Here is a 17,036-nt window from a genome sequence, read left to right as displayed (position 1 = left end):
GGATTATTTAAGTAAATCAAATAAATTACTTTATAAAAAGATGAATCAATCTTTTAATAAACCCGTTTTGAACTAAAGACACTGAGAACTGTCAATTGTCAATGAATTTTCTGACATTTATTATATACAGAGACCTGCATGACATGATTACGTACACCACATCTACACCACCAGTCAATTTGTCATTTCCTGTAGTAGGTTGTTTTTTTTTTTTTATTACAAATAGCTGTCCACATTAGATTCCTGGGAGTTGGGGGAAGAAAAAAAAAAAAGTCAACGGGGACAAAAGTTATTAGGACAGACTGTACTGTTTGCGCTGAGGCGTCACCGGTGGTCGCATGGAACGGAACACTGGGGAATTCCCGCAGCCTGGCAGGAGAGCGTCATTAAGTAAGTCTGAGAGGTTCACTTGACGTCAGTGGCCGTGGTCTGAGTCCGAGTCGCTGTAGTTGGGTACCAAGGAACTCGAACTTGTGTCCTGCTCAGTAGTTTCGAGTTCCCGCAACACTATCGATGGCGCCGACTCCTGTGGGTCCGACTTTCTGCGGATCAGGGGGGTCCGTGAGGGGCCAAGCGCTTTGGCCACGGCCGCCTCTTTGCCCTGAAGGCCCAGTTTGTGGAGCAGACTCCCCGAGGTGGTTGCAGTGGAGGTGGCGCCGAACCACGAGCGTGAGGAGATGTCCTGGCGTTTACTGCGTTGCTTGTCCTCGTATGCTGAGGGGGACCACATAGGGCTCAGGTCAATTGCGTATTTTGAATAGCAAAATAAAGAAATCATCACACACCACAAATTTGCATATTATTACTCCATTCTATTGTCTGTATTGCCTTTTTACAGTACAATGGTACCTTTAGATTCAACTTAATTTTGTTGTGCGACCATATTCGACATGCAAAGCACTTGTATCTCAAATCATCTTTCCCCATTGAAATTAAGGGGAATCGTAATACTAATCATTCCATTCCAGGCTCCCAAGTTCTTTTAAATAAGGAAATAAACACAAAACGTTTGAATATTACAACTTTAAATAATTTTTTTAACAAAAAATTCAAGAAAATGACAAAGCATTACTGTACAGACAAAAAGAACAGAAATATGGGACTAGAATTGCACGTTTACAGGTAAATAATAAAAATCCAGCTTTTTTTTAATAAGTAAATTAATAAAAATTGGAATTACATTCAAGAATGAAGTCACATTTCATGCAGGTCAAAATTGAGTTGCTTCTTCTTCCCCACTCTAAACACCAGGAAAGTGCTGATTTTTTGGGATTATAACAACAAGTCTTATAGCTAAACGGAGAACAGGGTAGAAAAAGGGAAAAAGCCATAATATTATGAGAATGGTCATATTTTCTAACATTTACTGAACCCAAGAAACCTAAAAAAATTGTTTCAAATCTCACCTACCCACTGTCCAAAGGACGATTGCTTTGGCGCCACCGTGTGGCCTTTTGTTGTCCTCACACTGGGTCAAACCATAAACCGGACTTTTTCAGCCATTTTGTGGCATGTACTTGAATATTTTTACTATTTGCAACAGGGCTTAGTCCTTACACTGGACAAGCAAAATTACACTATTTGGCAAACTAGCATCGCCAGTTTGTCTACTCAACAAGGTTTTAAATCTTAGGAGCAATTGGACCGAATTTCAAAATTTAACATCGAAGGAACTCTTGGAAAATTGTCCCAAAAAAACGTCTCTGAGCAACTTGCAGTGTGTTTTTGGAAACTCACAGTCTGGCGTCTGGAAGCTGAGAAGCGCCGCCAGCCTCTTGTCCTGCTCGCGCTCAGGCAGCAGCGGTATGCTCAGGTTGGTCCTCGCCCTCACCGCATCGTCCTTCTCCTCCTTCTCCACCATCACCTTCTTCTCAATCTGTGACGTGACAATTCAATGGCACCACAACTTTTCCAGACACAAGCCATCACATCATCAATTTGTTGCGTAACAGAATTTGACCAACATGCTTCAGATGAGCACACATATATTTGGACATAAGTAGTGCTTCGCCACCACTTTGTGGCAGCCATGTACAACGATAAACCTTTTAGGGAGGTGTCAGAGCTCCAAGTAAAGATTATTTTGATAATTGATTCTGTAATCAGTCGATAACTGTTCCCATTAATCTATGAATCCGATTAAAACATTTGATTTCCGTCCCTTTATACAGAAACAGGACATGTGGTAAAATTGAATGCAAGAAAAATTGCACAAACAGAAATTGGCTAATGTTTGTCATGCTTTCCAAAGTAAAAGCACATCATTCTTATTTTGTCAAACAGAGATAATTCAGTCTGCTTTCATGAAGGACTACTGAAATCATAAAATATTTACTGCTGAGAGACTGAATTTGTGAGTATATGGACATTTTTTAAACCACACAAGGTCTCTTCACTATAAATCAATATGAAATCAAATTATATATTGATTATTTGATAATCATTGCTTGCCAAGTAAACGGACCATGACTAAGTTACTGGTTTGGTTCGCACCACGTCAGAAAATCTGCAAAATTGTTGATTACAACTTTTTTAACGTTTAAGACGATGTTTGCAAATGTTTTCTTTTGAGTCAACACAAAGATCAGCTTTCATGAAGAATGACAGAAATCTGAAAATATGTACTTTTGAGAGGCGTAAAGTCCAAGGATTTGGACATTTTTACGTCAAACAAGGACTCCTAAACGATCAATTGATGATCAAAAAAGCCACGCCCCTTAAAGGTAGACATTCCACATGAAAATACTGCTACTGAGCAAAGCATCGTAATTCCGCTTGATAAACTGGAAGCAGTTTTACCCTAAACTTGTTGCGCAGGGCGCTGTTGAGCTGGAAGTCATCTTTCCATGCGGCCTGGTGGTCCTGCAGCTCCAAGAGTGAAGGCAGAGCCTTGTTCAGCTTCTCCTTGTCCTTCCCGCCGTGGTCCAGCTTGAACATGGCGTCTGTCTCCAGCTTCTCCTTCTCTTCCCGCTCTGGCGAGGGACATGACGACAACCATATTCATGTTCAAGACCACACGTCTTTCTTTCTGGCTTTTCTTTGTTGCCTTCTCCATTCACACCTTTCTGACATCCTGCCGCCCACTATTCCTCTCCTCTTTCCTTCCCTGCTCATCCTCCTTCCGTCCTTCCTTCACGATACTCACTTGCTTCCTTCCTTCTCATGACTATTCTGTCCTACCACCATAGTTCCCTCTCATTTTTGTCCTTCCTTACTTTCTCTTTCTCCTAGCTGTCCACCTTTCCTTCATTCCACTTGCCTTCGGTCCAACCTAATTTGCTTCAATCCTTGTCTCCTTCTGTCATATTTCTCTTTCCTTTCTTCTACTTTGGTCATCTACTTGGGAATTAGGTGATGGGGACATGCTTTGAAGATTACGGCACTGACGAACCGGGAAGGGACCTGCTCTGCCGAAGTCGTCTTCATGCAGCGCCTTTTCTGATTTCCTTATATTTCAGCTCTTCGTTGAACTACTTGTTGGCCTGTTTACTATTTCTGTTCTTTCTTTTCTGTTCCCAATTCCCCGAATTAGGTGATGGCGATTCACTTGGAAGTGGCTGTACTGAATTTACACCAACTGACCGGTACAAGATCGAAGGCTCATCTTCGGATATGCTGCCATGGATATTACGGCCCTGGATGAGGACCCACTCCACTGAAGTCATCTTCCTGCAGCACTTCATTCAATTGACTCTTACATTATCTCATCTATTATTGCATAGCATCATTGTATGTGTCAAATGTTGCCCAGTTGGCATCCATTGCAGCCTGGTCATCCTGGCAGGGGGATTCCCCCATCTGTGGTCCCTTCTCAAGGTTTCTCACTTTTCCCCTAATGAGGTTTTGTGAGTTTTTCCTTGCCCTCCTGGGGGTTAAGATCGGGGATGTCGATTGTGGCTATGTAAAGCCCTTTGAGACTGTCTGTGATTAAGGGCTATACAAATAAAATTGACTTGACTTGACTCCTACCCCCTCTTCCTTCCCTACTTGTCATCTCTATGCTGTCCTTCTATCTCTCCCTCATTGTCCCATGTTTTTGATGTCCTTCATTCACTCTTACGTCCCTTCACTCATTCCTTCCTGTGTCTCTTTTTTTTTTTACCTTACCTTTGTGGCTCCAACCATATTTCCTATCTTCTGCCTTTTTGGTTCTCACCTTCCTCCACATTGTTCTGTCCTTCCTTTATTACACACTGAAGAAAAGACCTTCCTTCACTAACTCGTTGCTCCAGGATTCCCTCCACATGCTCACATCAAGTGTGTCAAAATATTCTGAAACGTGCCACTCAAGTACCAGTGGTGAGTATTTGCTCATTTTCGGCCATGTCCCAACGCTCCTCCTTCCTGCTGGCACCACTGACGATGACATAGTCGCAAGCGGCTGGGTCCGTCTGCATCTCGATGTAATTGACGCACAGGTGGCACTTCATACGGAACCTGCCGAGAGGTCGGATTTGAATGTAGATTATAGTTACGCTCCATACTACGCTGCACTCCTTCTTTGTCCTCACCTATAGATGGGCGTGGTGAAGTAGTTACCCACTTTTTTCTTCTCCGCATTGTACCGGACACCTGAGGGACAAAAGTAATCAACCATGAGGATGGAGCAAGTACAGATATTTATTTAAAAATATAATAGTGTATAATACGTACCCATGCCGATGTGGTTCTTGCAGCCGTCACACCAAATGTTATACGGCATTTCAAACCTGCCCACCAATAAAAAAAAAAATAAAAAAGAAACAATCAACAATTACACCACGATGCGTTGAATGTGTGTTGTTGTTGAACCAAACAAAAGCCTTAGCATCACAGACAGTTATAATATTTCAAGGATGAAGTTGTATAATTTTGTGAAAAAAGTTGTAAAATCCCCAAATTGGTTAACACCTTTTCAAGAAAAAAATAACATTTTATTCATCCAGCCATCCATTATCATTTTGTGGGGAAAAATAGAATCTTTCAAGAATAAAGCCACAATACCATGACAATAAAGTTGCTCCGAATATTGGCAGAATTAAGTTGGATTTATAATTGTCTTTTGGCAGAAACAATATGTGACCACTTATTACTGTACAAAAATGCTGTTGGTTGTTTACAAACCTAATGATGAGGATTCCTTGGGACAACTTCCTGGCACGCTCCCGCAGGGCATGTGTTTTGTGGTAGCCATTGAGAGATCCATGCTGGGCGCGACAAATAAACAAATGACCAAGAGAGACACACACACACAAAAATCATTTAAAAAAAAAAAAAATCACAATCATCATACACACCTTAGCCGGATCGAAGTCCGGTGGATAGTACTTGTTTGTTCCTTTTCGTTCTCCCTGCAAGACAACATAAGAAAGTTTGTTGTGTTGGAAAACAACAACGCTTGAATGTAGCGTGACGCCCATCTCACCATCTTGGCGACGAGACTTCTACACCGGACACAAAATCAGCCTGTAATTAGAAATAAAGTAATTACCACGTGATTAATAGCGAGGTGTCCAGAAACGAATGCTGGGTGCGACTTTAAGGATAAAAAACAAAAAATATAACAATAATTATTATAGGGACAGAGTCACACGTTTAGTGGAATTATTGTGCCGGTAAATGATGATTGCTATGATATGCTGCGATCAATTTGATCAGTGTTAGCTGCATCTCTCCCTTTGAAAGCCAGTTAACTCGAAGGTTAACATGGAATAACTTAACGACGGCAATAACTACTTATCTTCTCTAAACGTGGAGAGTATGATGGTAACACGGATGTCTTTTAAACATAATGCGATACAAATAAAACGTTTGGGGGGGCATGTAATGTCAACCTGGCGAGCAAAGTGAGCTAACATGCTAACTGACGTCTCAACGTGATTGTGACCTAAATACGATCTTATTTTCCAGCCGCACGCCGACTTGTATAAGTTATTAATGTGTCACTTTTAAGGATTTTTGTTAATAAGTTAAAATACTTACAAATGTTGACGTGAACACAGAAGCAGGCGAAGACAAGCATCCACCAGAGATGTTATGTGGAAGTGGAGAACCGAGCCTAACTTGCGTTAGCTTGCTTAAGCACAAGACGTCCTTTTAACGTCACAAAAAGTATCCCATTTAAAAAAGGACAGTGCCGAGATACTTTTCATACCACGAATAGGTGCAATTTCACTACAATAAATTGACAAGTGCGAACGTTTTGAGGAGACTATCGCCACCGCAAAACGGTTAAATTATTGCGCTCTTCGTGGCATAATTGAAATATAGTATATGAAATGATCATGTATTGGCGTTATAGACAAAATGTAACTTTTGAATGTAGGACTAATTCACTTCACGCAGGTGACAAATTCAGGTAGTTGCGCGGACGACGCCGTAAATTGGCGTGTATTGTCGCAACGCCGTGCATTTTCGAAACAGTACAGCTCACGCGTTTTTAAGAAATAAAGTGACGTTTAGTAGTTATGTATGGACGTGATTTGGATAATATTTGTTAAGATATAAGTGTATCCCGCGAGTAGTTTGGCAACCAGTCCAGGATGTACCCCGTTTACTGCACCGAAGACAGATGGGATGCTGCAACCCCGGCGACAAAAACCGTTTTATGATAATGGATGGCCGGATAGATGTAACTTCAATTATCGTAATTCAGAAATAATTTGTAGACTTCTAGCCGCCGTAAACGACGTGGATTGTTGCAACTAAATTGGCGTATGCAAAATAGTAAATTTCTTGCGCGTGTGTCTTTTTTAAGCAATCACGGGGCGTGATGTAGTATATAGTATATGGATAAAATTACCATGATGTTTAGTGATTTGGTTTGAAATTATAAATATTGCATTTATTGTCTCCTTCGCAAAACATTTCTGGTGTGTGACGTTCTTGTGGGCGTGACGTTGACCCAACAAGAAAGGATTGTGGGAAGATATGGCGCCCCGTGTGACAACGTGTGACAGCCGCAGAAAATATTGTCTATGAAATAGTAACGGTTTAAGTGGATCGTCGCCGGGTCAACGATGGCGGGAGAAGCGCTGCCCCACAAGCGCTATTTCTGCTCATTCCCGTTGTGCGCGGCGGCCTACGACAAGCAATGGAAGCTGGACGCGCATGTGTGCTCACACACCGGCGTCAGGCCGCACGCGTGTCCCCAAGAGGGCTGCGCAAAGTCCTTCTGCACTCCGTATCACCTGACCCGCCACCAACTCACCCACAGCGGCCTGCGGCCCTTCCCGTGCTCGGCGGAAGGTTGCAAGCAATCCTTCTGCACGAGCGACAACCGCGCGCGACACTTCAGGCGCGCGCACACCGCCACGCCAGAGAGCAAGCGCTACCCGTGCACGGCTGACGGCTGTGGCGCCGCGTTCAAGAAGCACCAGCAGCTCAGGGCGCACATGAGCGAGAGCCACACGCACTTGCCTGCCTACGTTTGCACGCACGACGGTTGTAGCATGCGTTTCAACTTCCCGAGCCACCTCAAGCGACACCTCAAGGTTAGTGAAGAAATGGAACTCAGAGTGTACAGTGAACCCCCGTTTTTCGCTTGAATGCGTTCCAGACTTACCTGCGGTTGGTGAGAATATGTGATATAAAGCCACTTTTTTCCACAAAAGATTATTTTTAATGGTTATTCACGGTGGATTTTCGTGAGCACTTGACGCCCTGCTAAGAAGGTTAATTATTTCCTATTATGCCACAAGACTGTGTCAAAGTACTACTTCTGTCTAAATAAACAAAGCGACTGAACAGATTTCATCATAGTTCCTTCGAACCCACATGCTAGACATGGGTGACAAAGCCTGTCTGAACGAAACTTACTGAGTTCAACACAATGCCTGGGCAGAAACTCTCTACTTCAGGTTCAATGAAACCCCTCAACTCACTGCAACATAGTTCCATGGCGACAAGAAGTATTGAGATGGCAGCAAAGCTCTGCCTCTGTCCAAATGAAACACTTATTCTGATTTCAACACAATTCTTAGGCAGTAAAGCACTACTTTTTTTACAGATGAAACCCATCAACTCACTTCAACATAGTTCCTTCCTACCCAAGATCGTGGCAAAACACTACTTTAGTCAAAATGAAAGTCCTTGGCTCACAGAGTAATTAATTGGCACCAAGAACCCCTGAGATGGCGGCAAAGCACTTAATGTTCCTTGGCACTAAGATGGTGGCAGAGGACTGCTTCTGTTTAAATGAAGCTCCGTTCAAAATAGTTCCCTAGCACGGCACAAAAACAAAAACTGATGGAGAGTTAACTCTAGTTTTACCCTTCCAAATGTTTAAAACACATTTAAACTTGTTGAAAACGAAACACTTTTTGAAGTAGTCCTTAGCACCTCTCACTCTGTTACTTGGAAACAAAGTGTGCCGTTTGTTGCTCCCGCTTAAAGTTTTCTCGGAACCTGACACACAAACCAGAGAATTAAACATTGGCTTTTTTAAACCAGAAAATTATCTATCTATCATTTCGTCTGATGGTCTGTTAGCGTAATGCTAAAATATAGTATGAAGCATCATAGACGGACTCATGGAAATGTTTTGATATGGTCTCAACAATATTGGAATGGTTTACTGTACTTTTATGAGTATTTTTTTCCAACACACAAATCTGTACTTGTGGTGAAGTAGAGAATGTGAATACTTTGGCTGTCTTTGTCCAAGGTTCACCAAGGCTACCCCTGCAACCACTCGGACTGCACTTTCACAGGCTCCACCTGGACGGAGTTCGTGAGGCACCGCAAGGAGCAGCACCAAACCAAAGTGTTATGTCAGGAATGCGGCAAGGCTTTCAGGGACTCCTGGTTTCTGGAGCAGCACCAGCACGTGCATGCTGACATGCGGCTGGTGTACCGGTGCCCGCGCGATGACTGCGATCGCTCCTTTACCACCACCTTCAACTTGCAGAGCCACCTACGGTCCTTCCATGATGGGCTACGACCCTTTGCCTGCGAACACCCGGGTTGCGGGCGTACCTTCGCCATGAAGCAGAGTCTACAGCGGCACGGCGTTGTACACGATCCGCAGCGGAAGAAGATGGAGCGGCCCAAGAGGTCACTGGCATCCCGGTTGAGCGGATGCTGCGACAAGGTGGCCAAAGTGAAGGTGTCCGATCCACGGAAGCCCACTGAGGCGGTGGAGTTGGTCCATCTCTTGCAGGACACGGCCCTGCTGGATGGGCCCCCTCAGGAACTTTCTGTGACGATGTCACCACTCACGCTGTAGATGAAATGTTATTAAAATAGATACTGCAAATATTTAATTTCAGATTTTCATTATTTTTTCTTTCCAATTAAAGTAATGATGACAAACTATTAATGAGTGATGTCTTTTGGAACATTTCGACTACAGGACCATCACAGTACACTGAAACTTTTGGATTAATTTTATATATATGTGGTGGGCATAGATTTTTTTTTTTTAATCTAGATTAATCTCACTCCAATCCTGGAGTTAATCTTGATTAAAATGGTTCATTTAAATTTTAGCATCATGTACACTAAAATAATGAAAATTTGACTTACTTTGTTAAACACTGATAAAAAAAAAAATAGGCAAGAAAACAGTCAATCACACAGGACAATTGTCACAGGAGTTCCCAAGTATTTTCGGGCAATGCGGGCCATCTTTCCATAGACAGCAGTGTGATTTCCACATATTTCAAGAAAAGAAAATGAGAAATGAATAGAACAAACATTTTATATTCTTATTTCCGCATTCAATCGAAATAGCTAAATTTATTTTGGCTACATTGTCATTGCAAGTGAAATTGCGTAAACCCCAAGCACTATGAGAAACCTTTGTTAATCTTTGCAAAATAACCTTTTGCAATGCGCAGTCGTCCCTTCTTTCTATATTTACAGTACTTGCCCATCTCCTTAACTCCTTCTGTTTATCTTCAACGCATGCAAACATTCCCTTATATTCTCACACTCTTTCAGACAAACGCATACACCTCTCAAATCCATATTCACACGGACACAGTCAAACTTCCCCCTTATGCAGCGGCCCCTTTTCAGGTTATTTTTACTGTCCCAGGGAGCAATTCAGTACATGCACAATTTCTGGACATATCTCTGCACATCTGAGATGATTGACTTCACTTTATCTCACTGATGTAGACGCTTTACAGTGTAACCGTGTGAGAAACAAAATCTTTGGATCCTTGTATACATTAAATATAACTAATGTTATCTGGGTTAGCTCTAATGTAAGATAGTTTGTAAATGGCAAACACTTAAAACATAACTATTAAAACGAACTTGTCATTGGATGAAGTGTGTCACATGATCCATGAGCATCCAATAAGATCAAGTAGAAAAGTGAAAATGTTGCAAGATTCCTCCAAGTCTTCATGTTCTTCAGCATAAAACTGCACGTTAGCATCCATGCTAATCTGTCATTGTGTCCTCTTGTAGTTCATTTTAGTAATGATTCTATTTTACAAAAAATACAAATGTCCAGATGTGTTGAAGCAGTAGAATCACATTGCCATGGCACTGTTGGCGTTGTCATCTCCATCAGAATCTTCCAGCTCGCTCGACCACATTTGTACGCGGCCTTCGCTGGCGGTTAGGAGATGTGGCTTCCTGGGGTGAAAGGACAAAGACTGGACCACCGCTTTGCCCACGGGAAGCTTCAACGACAAACAACCCTGATACACACATACACACACACAGAGGGACCAAAATAGCAAGAATCAAAGTTTACAAGTTCACTGGATAACATGCTCATATGAACATGTGCACTGTATAAGAAAAAAAATGCATATTTTATTTAGGCTAATCTATATTTTGGTCTTTTCTGTCTCAGTGGATTAGTGCTGTTTGCAGTAATGTTTTTTTTTTTTTTAATATTTACTGTCTGACTTTCATCAGTACGCTCACTGGCTAACACGCTATGTTTTATTTTGTTTTGGCTAATGTGTGTTGATTACCATATTCACTGGCTAATGTGGTATGTTTCTTAGCATGTTCACTGGTTAAAGCAATGGTTTTTTTTTTTTTTTTTGCACTTTCACTGGAAACAGGTTCCCTTTCAAATGTGTTTATTAGTAGAGTCGGGCATCGTCAGTCACTAAGCTCCTGTCAGTATTTCAGGCCGACGCGCTTAAGCCCACCACCTCGCCAATGATGGACATTGAGAACAAAATTTCCACATCACTTAAAAAAAAAATAAAAAACACCAACATAGAAACGCAAAGTGTGATCGGTGAAATAAAAACAATAATGGACATGTCACTGAGGTCTGTGGGACTGAAAGGTACACAACACCATCTTATTTTTTTTTATTTGGTTGTGTGTCAGGTGCGTGGCACCTGCGTGTGATGTGTTACCACTAAGTTTGTTCTCAATGCAGGCCTGAAATACTGAGGAGAACTCAGATACAAACTAAAGCACTGATGAATGGCTACCTGTTTCTTAGCATGTTCACTGGCTCATGTTTGTTCATATCTGTCTTCACTTTCTAATGTTGCACACAGCATGTTTATTAGTGCATTTACCAACTAAAGCAGTATCTTCTCTACCAAGTGCGCTCACTTCTACATGTGTTGGCATGTCTTGGCTGATGCTTTTTGTTTATTAGCATGTTTACCTGCTAACGTGCTATCCTTCTTTATTGCCCATTTTGTGTCTACTAGCATGTGTATTGTGTATTGCGGAAGTCTTTCCTTTGCTACATGCTAACAATAAGTGGCAATATTGTCACGTTTGCCAAACTCTGATGTTTCTATCAGTTATTGGTATTAACCTCCACCAGGTCCCAGAAGTAGACGTGTCCATCCTCGGAGCAGCTGAGTACGTGAGTGTCTTTGCAGGACAGGCAGCATTCCAGCTTGTATCCCTTCATCTTGTGTCCTGTGTACCTGCCGCACAAACACACAACTCAAGATAGCCGCTTTCATTGAGACGGTTTTGAAGATGGACGCCACTCACTCTCCCAGCATTTCTCCTGTACTCTTATCCAAAAGTCTGACTGTGGAATCCAGACTGGAGCTTAGCGTGCACTGCCCATCCTGACTGAAGCATACACAGGTGATGGGACCTGAACAAATGAATCACACACACAGACTGACACAAGCAGCTGCAAAACAACATCACAACAAAGGCAAAGATGTCTGACTGTTGAGGAAGTCCACATGGAGTTCTCCCATCCTTAAGTCGTAACGTCTCACTCGGCCGTCCACAGACCTAAACAAAATCATTAATATGTCAACAACAACAAAAAACATGTTGTACGCCCACTACTTAGTTTTATGTGATAAGCAATAAAAAGTTGGCACACATACGCCGGAGTAGAAAAGCAGAGTTTGTCATTATTATAACCTAAAACATTACAGGCGGGGCACACCCCCGGACTGTTTGCCAGACCACTGCAGAGCACACAAAGACAAACAACCATCCGTGCACACAAGCACACCTAAGGGCAATCCAGAGTGACCAATCAACTAACAATGCACGTTTCTGGAGCATGGGAGGAAACCGGAGTACCCCGACAAAACCCACGCAGGCGCGGGGAGTACATGCAAACTCCACGCAGGAAGACCGGAGCCGGAATTGAACCCGTGCAGTACCGTGAGGCCAGAATGTTAACCAGTTGGCGACTGTGCCACCCCTCAAGAAATCCAATAAACACATAATTTTACTTTTATTTTCCAGTGGAAAACTTCTTTTCACACTTGACCGTAAGTACCGTATTTCCACGGCCAAAGGGCGCAGTTGTGGGTGCTATTTCTGTATTTAACACATACTAGGCGCGCCACAACTGTGAGGCGCATGCTAGCTCGCGCACGCAAACGCTCATTCCAAGAGAAGTAATTTTGTCAAAAGTAGTACCATGATGCTATAAGAGCTCTCATGTCAACTCGAGTAAATAGCATGAGTACAGACATATAGTTCTCAATCTGTACACAAGGCGCATCGCAGTACAGGGCGCCTTGTCTGCTTTGGGGAAGATTTGGGACTTAAAAGCACGCCTTTTGGTTGTGAAAGTACGGCAATGTTGAAACTTGACTCAAAAAATTGCTTTTACACGTCAAATCAAGATTGCCACTGTAAGACCCAGTAACCCATTTATTACAATATTTCTTATGGAAAAACTAAGCATTATTTTAAGTTTTTTGTATTGGCTGTCATTGGACTGTGTCCCGAATAAAGTGAGTGGTACGAGGGGACCCACCCAGTGAGCAACTCGTGTTTGGACACCTTCAGGCTACTGACGCTGTCTCGGGCCTCATCCATAACTTGGATGGGCTCGTTCTTGCGGGACCTGGTATCCCAGCAGCGCACCGTCCCATCCAAGGAGCCTAGACAAGACCGGACTATGATTAACTAGCGGTCATTGAACACAACGTAACAATTTTGTAGCCTACCTGACAGGATGACAGTGGCCTCTTCATTGAACTGCACACAATTTACTTTCTGCATAAAGAAATTATTAAAACAAATATCACAGGAGACCGAGAGAAGATGAGGGAAGCAAAGCGCAGACAGACCGCGGCATGTCCTCGAAGTTTGCGAGCCACCTGACCCGTGGCCACGTCCCACAGGATCACCGTCTTGTCCGAACTGCACGAGCAAATGTTGCTGTTGTCAAATGACCTGCAGGCACAAACAACACAATAACAGCTGTAAGAAACGTCAATTTAGAATCAGAATAGCTTCATTGTCATTAGAAAATGGAAGAGACATGTCCAAGAGACGTTTAAAAAAGAAAAAAAAAAAGACACAATGACCAACAAGGGGGGATACAGAATGGGAGTCTGGATTGTCAATTTTTACAGCGCCCCATTTTTGCAGATGAAAGGAAATTACGCCAATATTAAACCCACAAGCTCGTGAAAGGAGTAAAAAACATATCACATACAAAGCACGCTTTTGCGCATATTGCATATAGCGTCAACACATGTCTTTTTTTTAGTTGGTTCACAAATTATCCCTTAGAACCCATTAGCAAGCTGACTGGCTAATGTGTGGTTATTCGCATGTTTACCGGCCAACATATATTTGTCTAAATGATTACTATCTTGACATTTTTTATGAAAGTGTTTCACTTCTTATTTTTTTAGGTGTTCCCTGTTCATTCTAACATTTCATGCTATTTAGCATGTTCACTGACTAATGTATATATTTTAGAACTCGCACGAATTAATGCCTATAGTTTTTTATTCTTTTTCTTTTTTTCTTATTCACCTCCAATGATTCAAGTTTAACGTGATGTGGCATATGTATAGTCTTGTCTCTTAATGCTTAGAAATCACTGGCGTCTTCACTGGCTTACAGTATATTTTTAGCATGTTCGGTGGCGAATGTAGGTTTACTAGCACATTGACATTTTTTACATGTTCACTGGCTAACAATTAATATTAATTAGCACATTCACTGGCTGACAAAGTTTATTAGTATGTTCACTAATGGTTGATTCATGTGTTGTTGAATGTTTACTGGCTGACATGATGATTTTAACAATTTTTAAGAAAGTAACTGATGTCATTGTGCGCGGGGAAGGTCACGTTTTTTTTTCTGATCTTTAGATGCTCACCCGTCGGCATCCAGCACCTCGTACCCGTGGCCACTGTAGGTCTTAAGCAGTGTCCCTCGGCTGCCGCTCCACAGCTTCAGCGATTTGTCACCTCCGCAGGAGAGCATGTACTGGCCATCCACTTACACACAAATATCCACAAATAAGAAATATAACCACACGATGATGTTATAGCCAACAAGAAGAACAGTTTTCTAGATTCCATTATCACCATTGAAGCGCACTGCTCTGACGGCTCCTTGTTGACAGTCAATGGTGCGGAGAAGATGTTGGGGAAGCTGAGGGGTCTGAGGTTTGGGCAGAGGAAAGGACATGGTGCCTTCAATGTGCTGGGTGGATAAACGAAAAGCCAGAAAAGGTCAGTGGTCACATTTTTAGGATCGAAAGTTTGGATACAAAAAAAGTCTACATTCATTATTATTCATTTGTGAAGGAAAAAGTGGAAGTTTTACAAAAAAAAAAGTTCTATACCAATTTTTTTTCCAATTAAAAAATGACAACTGGAATCTTATAGAAAATTATTTTGGTTCTGGTTGTGTTCTTGACATATATTTTTTTAAATTGACAAAAGGTCATCATCTTGCATAGTTTTTTATGTAGTTTATGGAAAAATACAAAACAAGAATGGTCACAATTTTCCGAAAAAAAAACTACATACCCAGGTCACCATTTTATGAAAATGAACATTTTTATGGTTGTAAAATCGCAATGTACATCGATCTTAGAACTCAGTGCAATATCACTTATATCCCAAAATCTACTCGTAATTTGACTGCATAAAAACTGGCAATAAACGTCATACAAAACTTGGAAAACTCCATACCCATACAAGAACTAAATTCCTGAAATCAAAACCTTTTTTTTCTTTTGTTACTTTCATTCCAATCCAATCCAACCTAACTTTATTCAGGGTTAACAGGGTTAACTTTAAAAACCGCTTGCCCATAGGGCAAGTGCCACTAAAATTTGCCTTGCCCGAGTGGCCAAATTACTTGCCCGACTTGGGCAAGTGACAATTTTTTTTCTCTAAGAATAAAATGTTTATGGTTGTAAAATGTGCGCCACAAATGTAAATAAACATATAATCTGATAATCATAAATTAATCTGGTTTTCATCATCAACCATGAACCCCTACTCACAACAGCATGTATCATCCTGTGCAGTTATTGAAAATGTTCATTGTAGTTTTAATAATTAACAAATCTGCATGTTAAATTGGGAAAATGATATTACAGCAATCCAGATTATCAATTTTAAATCCAGGAGAGCCTATTAATTGAGGAATCACATGAGTAAATTATGAGTGTGGGAAATTTGTGTATTCCTTTAAGACCAGTGCCTGTGGTGCTGCCTCCATAAGTTTCATAGCATAAACAGAACACAGTCACTGACACTATGTCAGGTCACATCATGGAGCTAATGAATTAACAGCCAATAATCAAATATTACTCCCTTCCTTACTCACAACTGAATTGTCTACTTAAAAATATTCGAGCTATTTTAGTCATGTCAGAGGAATCCGAAATGTTCGGATTTGAACGAACTCGTCGCCACTTGTAAACATGCGCAGAAGGTAAGAAAACTTCCGGCTGTCAATTTTCGGCCGAAATATCGTAGTTTTTTTTTGTGTTTTTCAAACTTCAAAGGGGATGCAACTACAGCGAGTTCCAATACTGCGGGATTTATTGACGTCCACTTTAACTCGACATTCACTGAACTAACTGATCCCCGTAGCGCCCGCCCATTGCCCCCGATAAGGCCAATGGACCATACCACAACGTAAGGGGTGTCTGGGTTAAACCATCACCATACAGTGCACACAAACAGATCACGACACAGTTTTCGTCGGAATTAAAGATATTTGGCTGCTTTAAAAAATGCTTGTCCGGTCGGGCAAGTTGCCCATAATTTTACCTTGCCCGTGGCCAAATTTCACTTGCCCCCGGGCAATCGGGAAGCGGTTAACCGCGAACCCTGTTTATTCCTGTAGCGCATTTCACAACAGCCAGAGCTGTAACAAAGCGCTTCCCATACAATGACTACGCTCACTAGAAATGCATGAAAATGAAGAATGCTGGAACACTTACCCCCTAAGAATGCTGTAGAAGCTATCCAGTACTTTTCCAAAATAGTTTTCAAACGAATAGTTTGAATGAAGTTGCACAGAAAAAAATAATTAGAACGTTCTTACACAAAAATTGAGAGTTGAGACGTGACCAATTGAATGTCGATGCGGGGATCTACTGTCTTTTATAGGCTGCAGGCGACGATTTGTGACGTGAAAAATACATGAAGCATGTCATGTACTGCTGATTTCATTTAAATTAGTTCCACGGCTGCAATTTAGACATTGGTAAGATTTTTTTTTTTAATTACATTGCGAAATACAAACGTGAACAGTAAACTCCTAGTTGCGCAGTTGGATAGGAAATATCGCGACGTAATTTCCGCTGGACCACGCGGTGCTTCATGGGATATTTGTTACTTTTCAAAATAAGAGGTCTAAAGCGTTTC

General features: G+C 41.7%; 3 protein-coding genes across 6 annotated transcripts; 1 reads left to right on the top strand and 2 right to left on the bottom strand.

Moving 5' to 3' along the window:
* Positions 1-95: 95 nt before the first annotated feature.
* On the bottom strand, positions 96-7,342 carry yju2b (YJU2 splicing factor homolog B). Of its 2 annotated transcripts, none has more exons than XM_088302141.1 (10): positions 7,190-7,342; positions 5,405-5,445; positions 5,277-5,330; positions 5,104-5,186; positions 4,654-4,709; positions 4,512-4,572; positions 4,295-4,437; positions 2,800-2,972; positions 1,738-1,876; positions 96-714 (listed from the first exon to the last, which is right to left on the bottom strand). In XM_088302141.1, the coding sequence occupies exons 2-10, from the start codon at positions 5,405-5,407 to the stop codon at positions 416-418; spliced, it is 1,011 nt and encodes a 336-aa protein (XP_088158267.1). In that variant the 5' UTR covers positions 5,408-5,445; positions 7,190-7,342; the 3' UTR covers positions 96-415. The 2 variants fall into 2 exon arrangements, with proteins under 2 accessions (XP_088158267.1, XP_088158266.1); XM_088302140.1 differs by lacking the exon at positions 7,190-7,342 and adding an exon at positions 5,962-6,628.
* LOC148331812 (transcription factor IIIA-like) lies at positions 6,373-9,298 on the top strand. Its single transcript, XM_088302139.1, has 2 exons — positions 6,373-7,472; positions 8,645-9,298. The coding sequence occupies exons 1-2, from the start codon at positions 6,999-7,001 to the stop codon at positions 9,203-9,205; spliced, it is 1,035 nt and encodes a 344-aa protein (XP_088158265.1). The 5' UTR covers positions 6,373-6,998; the 3' UTR covers positions 9,206-9,298.
* Positions 9,299-9,977: 679 nt separating this feature from the next.
* Positions 9,978-16,984, bottom strand: wdr83 (WD repeat domain containing 83). 3 transcript variants are annotated; one of them, XM_088302145.1, is made up of 10 exons: positions 16,610-16,984; positions 14,733-14,808; positions 14,522-14,642; positions 13,476-13,581; positions 13,353-13,401; positions 13,160-13,301; positions 12,104-12,171; positions 11,917-12,025; positions 11,732-11,846; positions 9,978-10,634 (listed from the first exon to the last, which is right to left on the bottom strand). In XM_088302145.1, the coding sequence occupies exons 3-10, from the start codon at positions 14,626-14,628 to the stop codon at positions 10,464-10,466; spliced, it is 867 nt and encodes a 288-aa protein (XP_088158271.1). In that variant the 5' UTR covers positions 14,629-14,642; positions 14,733-14,808; positions 16,610-16,984; the 3' UTR covers positions 9,978-10,463. The 3 variants fall into 3 exon arrangements, with proteins under 3 accessions (XP_088158271.1, XP_088158269.1, XP_088158270.1); XM_088302143.1 differs by having other exon boundaries at positions 14,733-14,850; positions 16,610-16,983; XM_088302144.1 differs by having other exon boundaries at positions 13,160-13,286; positions 14,733-14,850; positions 16,610-16,981.
* Between the last annotated feature and the right edge of the window lie 52 nt (positions 16,985-17,036).

Source organism: Idiotropiscis lumnitzeri, chromosome 8 (assembly GCF_059441095.1).
Source record: "Idiotropiscis lumnitzeri isolate Australia: NSW breed Sydney's pygmy pipehorse chromosome 8, RoL_Ilum_1.0, whole genome shotgun sequence".
Classification (NCBI taxonomy): domain Eukaryota; kingdom Metazoa; phylum Chordata; class Actinopteri; order Syngnathiformes; family Syngnathidae; genus Idiotropiscis; species Idiotropiscis lumnitzeri.
The sequence above is the reverse complement of the archived record's forward strand: the minus strand, read 5'-3'. Positions and strand labels throughout refer to the sequence as shown.

Bases quoted from the DNA above. Each gene is read 5' to 3' on its own strand.
- yju2b (XM_088302141.1), bottom strand. The intron at 2,973-4,294 runs GTACTTGAGTGG...GTCCCTCGCCAG, and splicing joins TGAGCAAATACTCACCACTG to AGCGGGAAGAGAAGGAGAAG. The intron at 1,877-2,799 runs GTAAAACTGCTT...GTCACGTCACAG, and splicing joins CCCTGCGCAACAAGTTTAGG to ATTGAGAAGAAGGTGATGGT.
- LOC148331812 (XM_088302139.1), top strand. From the start codon at position 6,999: ATGGCGGGAGAAGCGCTGCCCCACAAGCGCTATTTCTGCTCATTCCCG. The intron at 7,473-8,644 runs GTTAGTGAAGAA...TCTTTGTCCAAG, and splicing joins ACCTCAAGCGACACCTCAAG to GTTCACCAAGGCTACCCCTG.
- wdr83 (XM_088302143.1), bottom strand. From the start codon at position 14,835: ATGTCCTTTCCTCTGCCCAAACCTCAGACCCCTCAGCTTCCCCAACAT. The intron at 13,302-13,352 runs GTAGGCTACAAA...AGTTAATCATAG, and splicing joins GGCCACTGTCATCCTGTCAG to TCCGGTCTTGTCTAGGCTCC. The intron at 12,026-12,103 runs GTCAGACATCTT...TCATTTGTTCAG, and splicing joins CCATGTGGACTTCCTCAACA to GTCCCATCACCTGTGTATGC.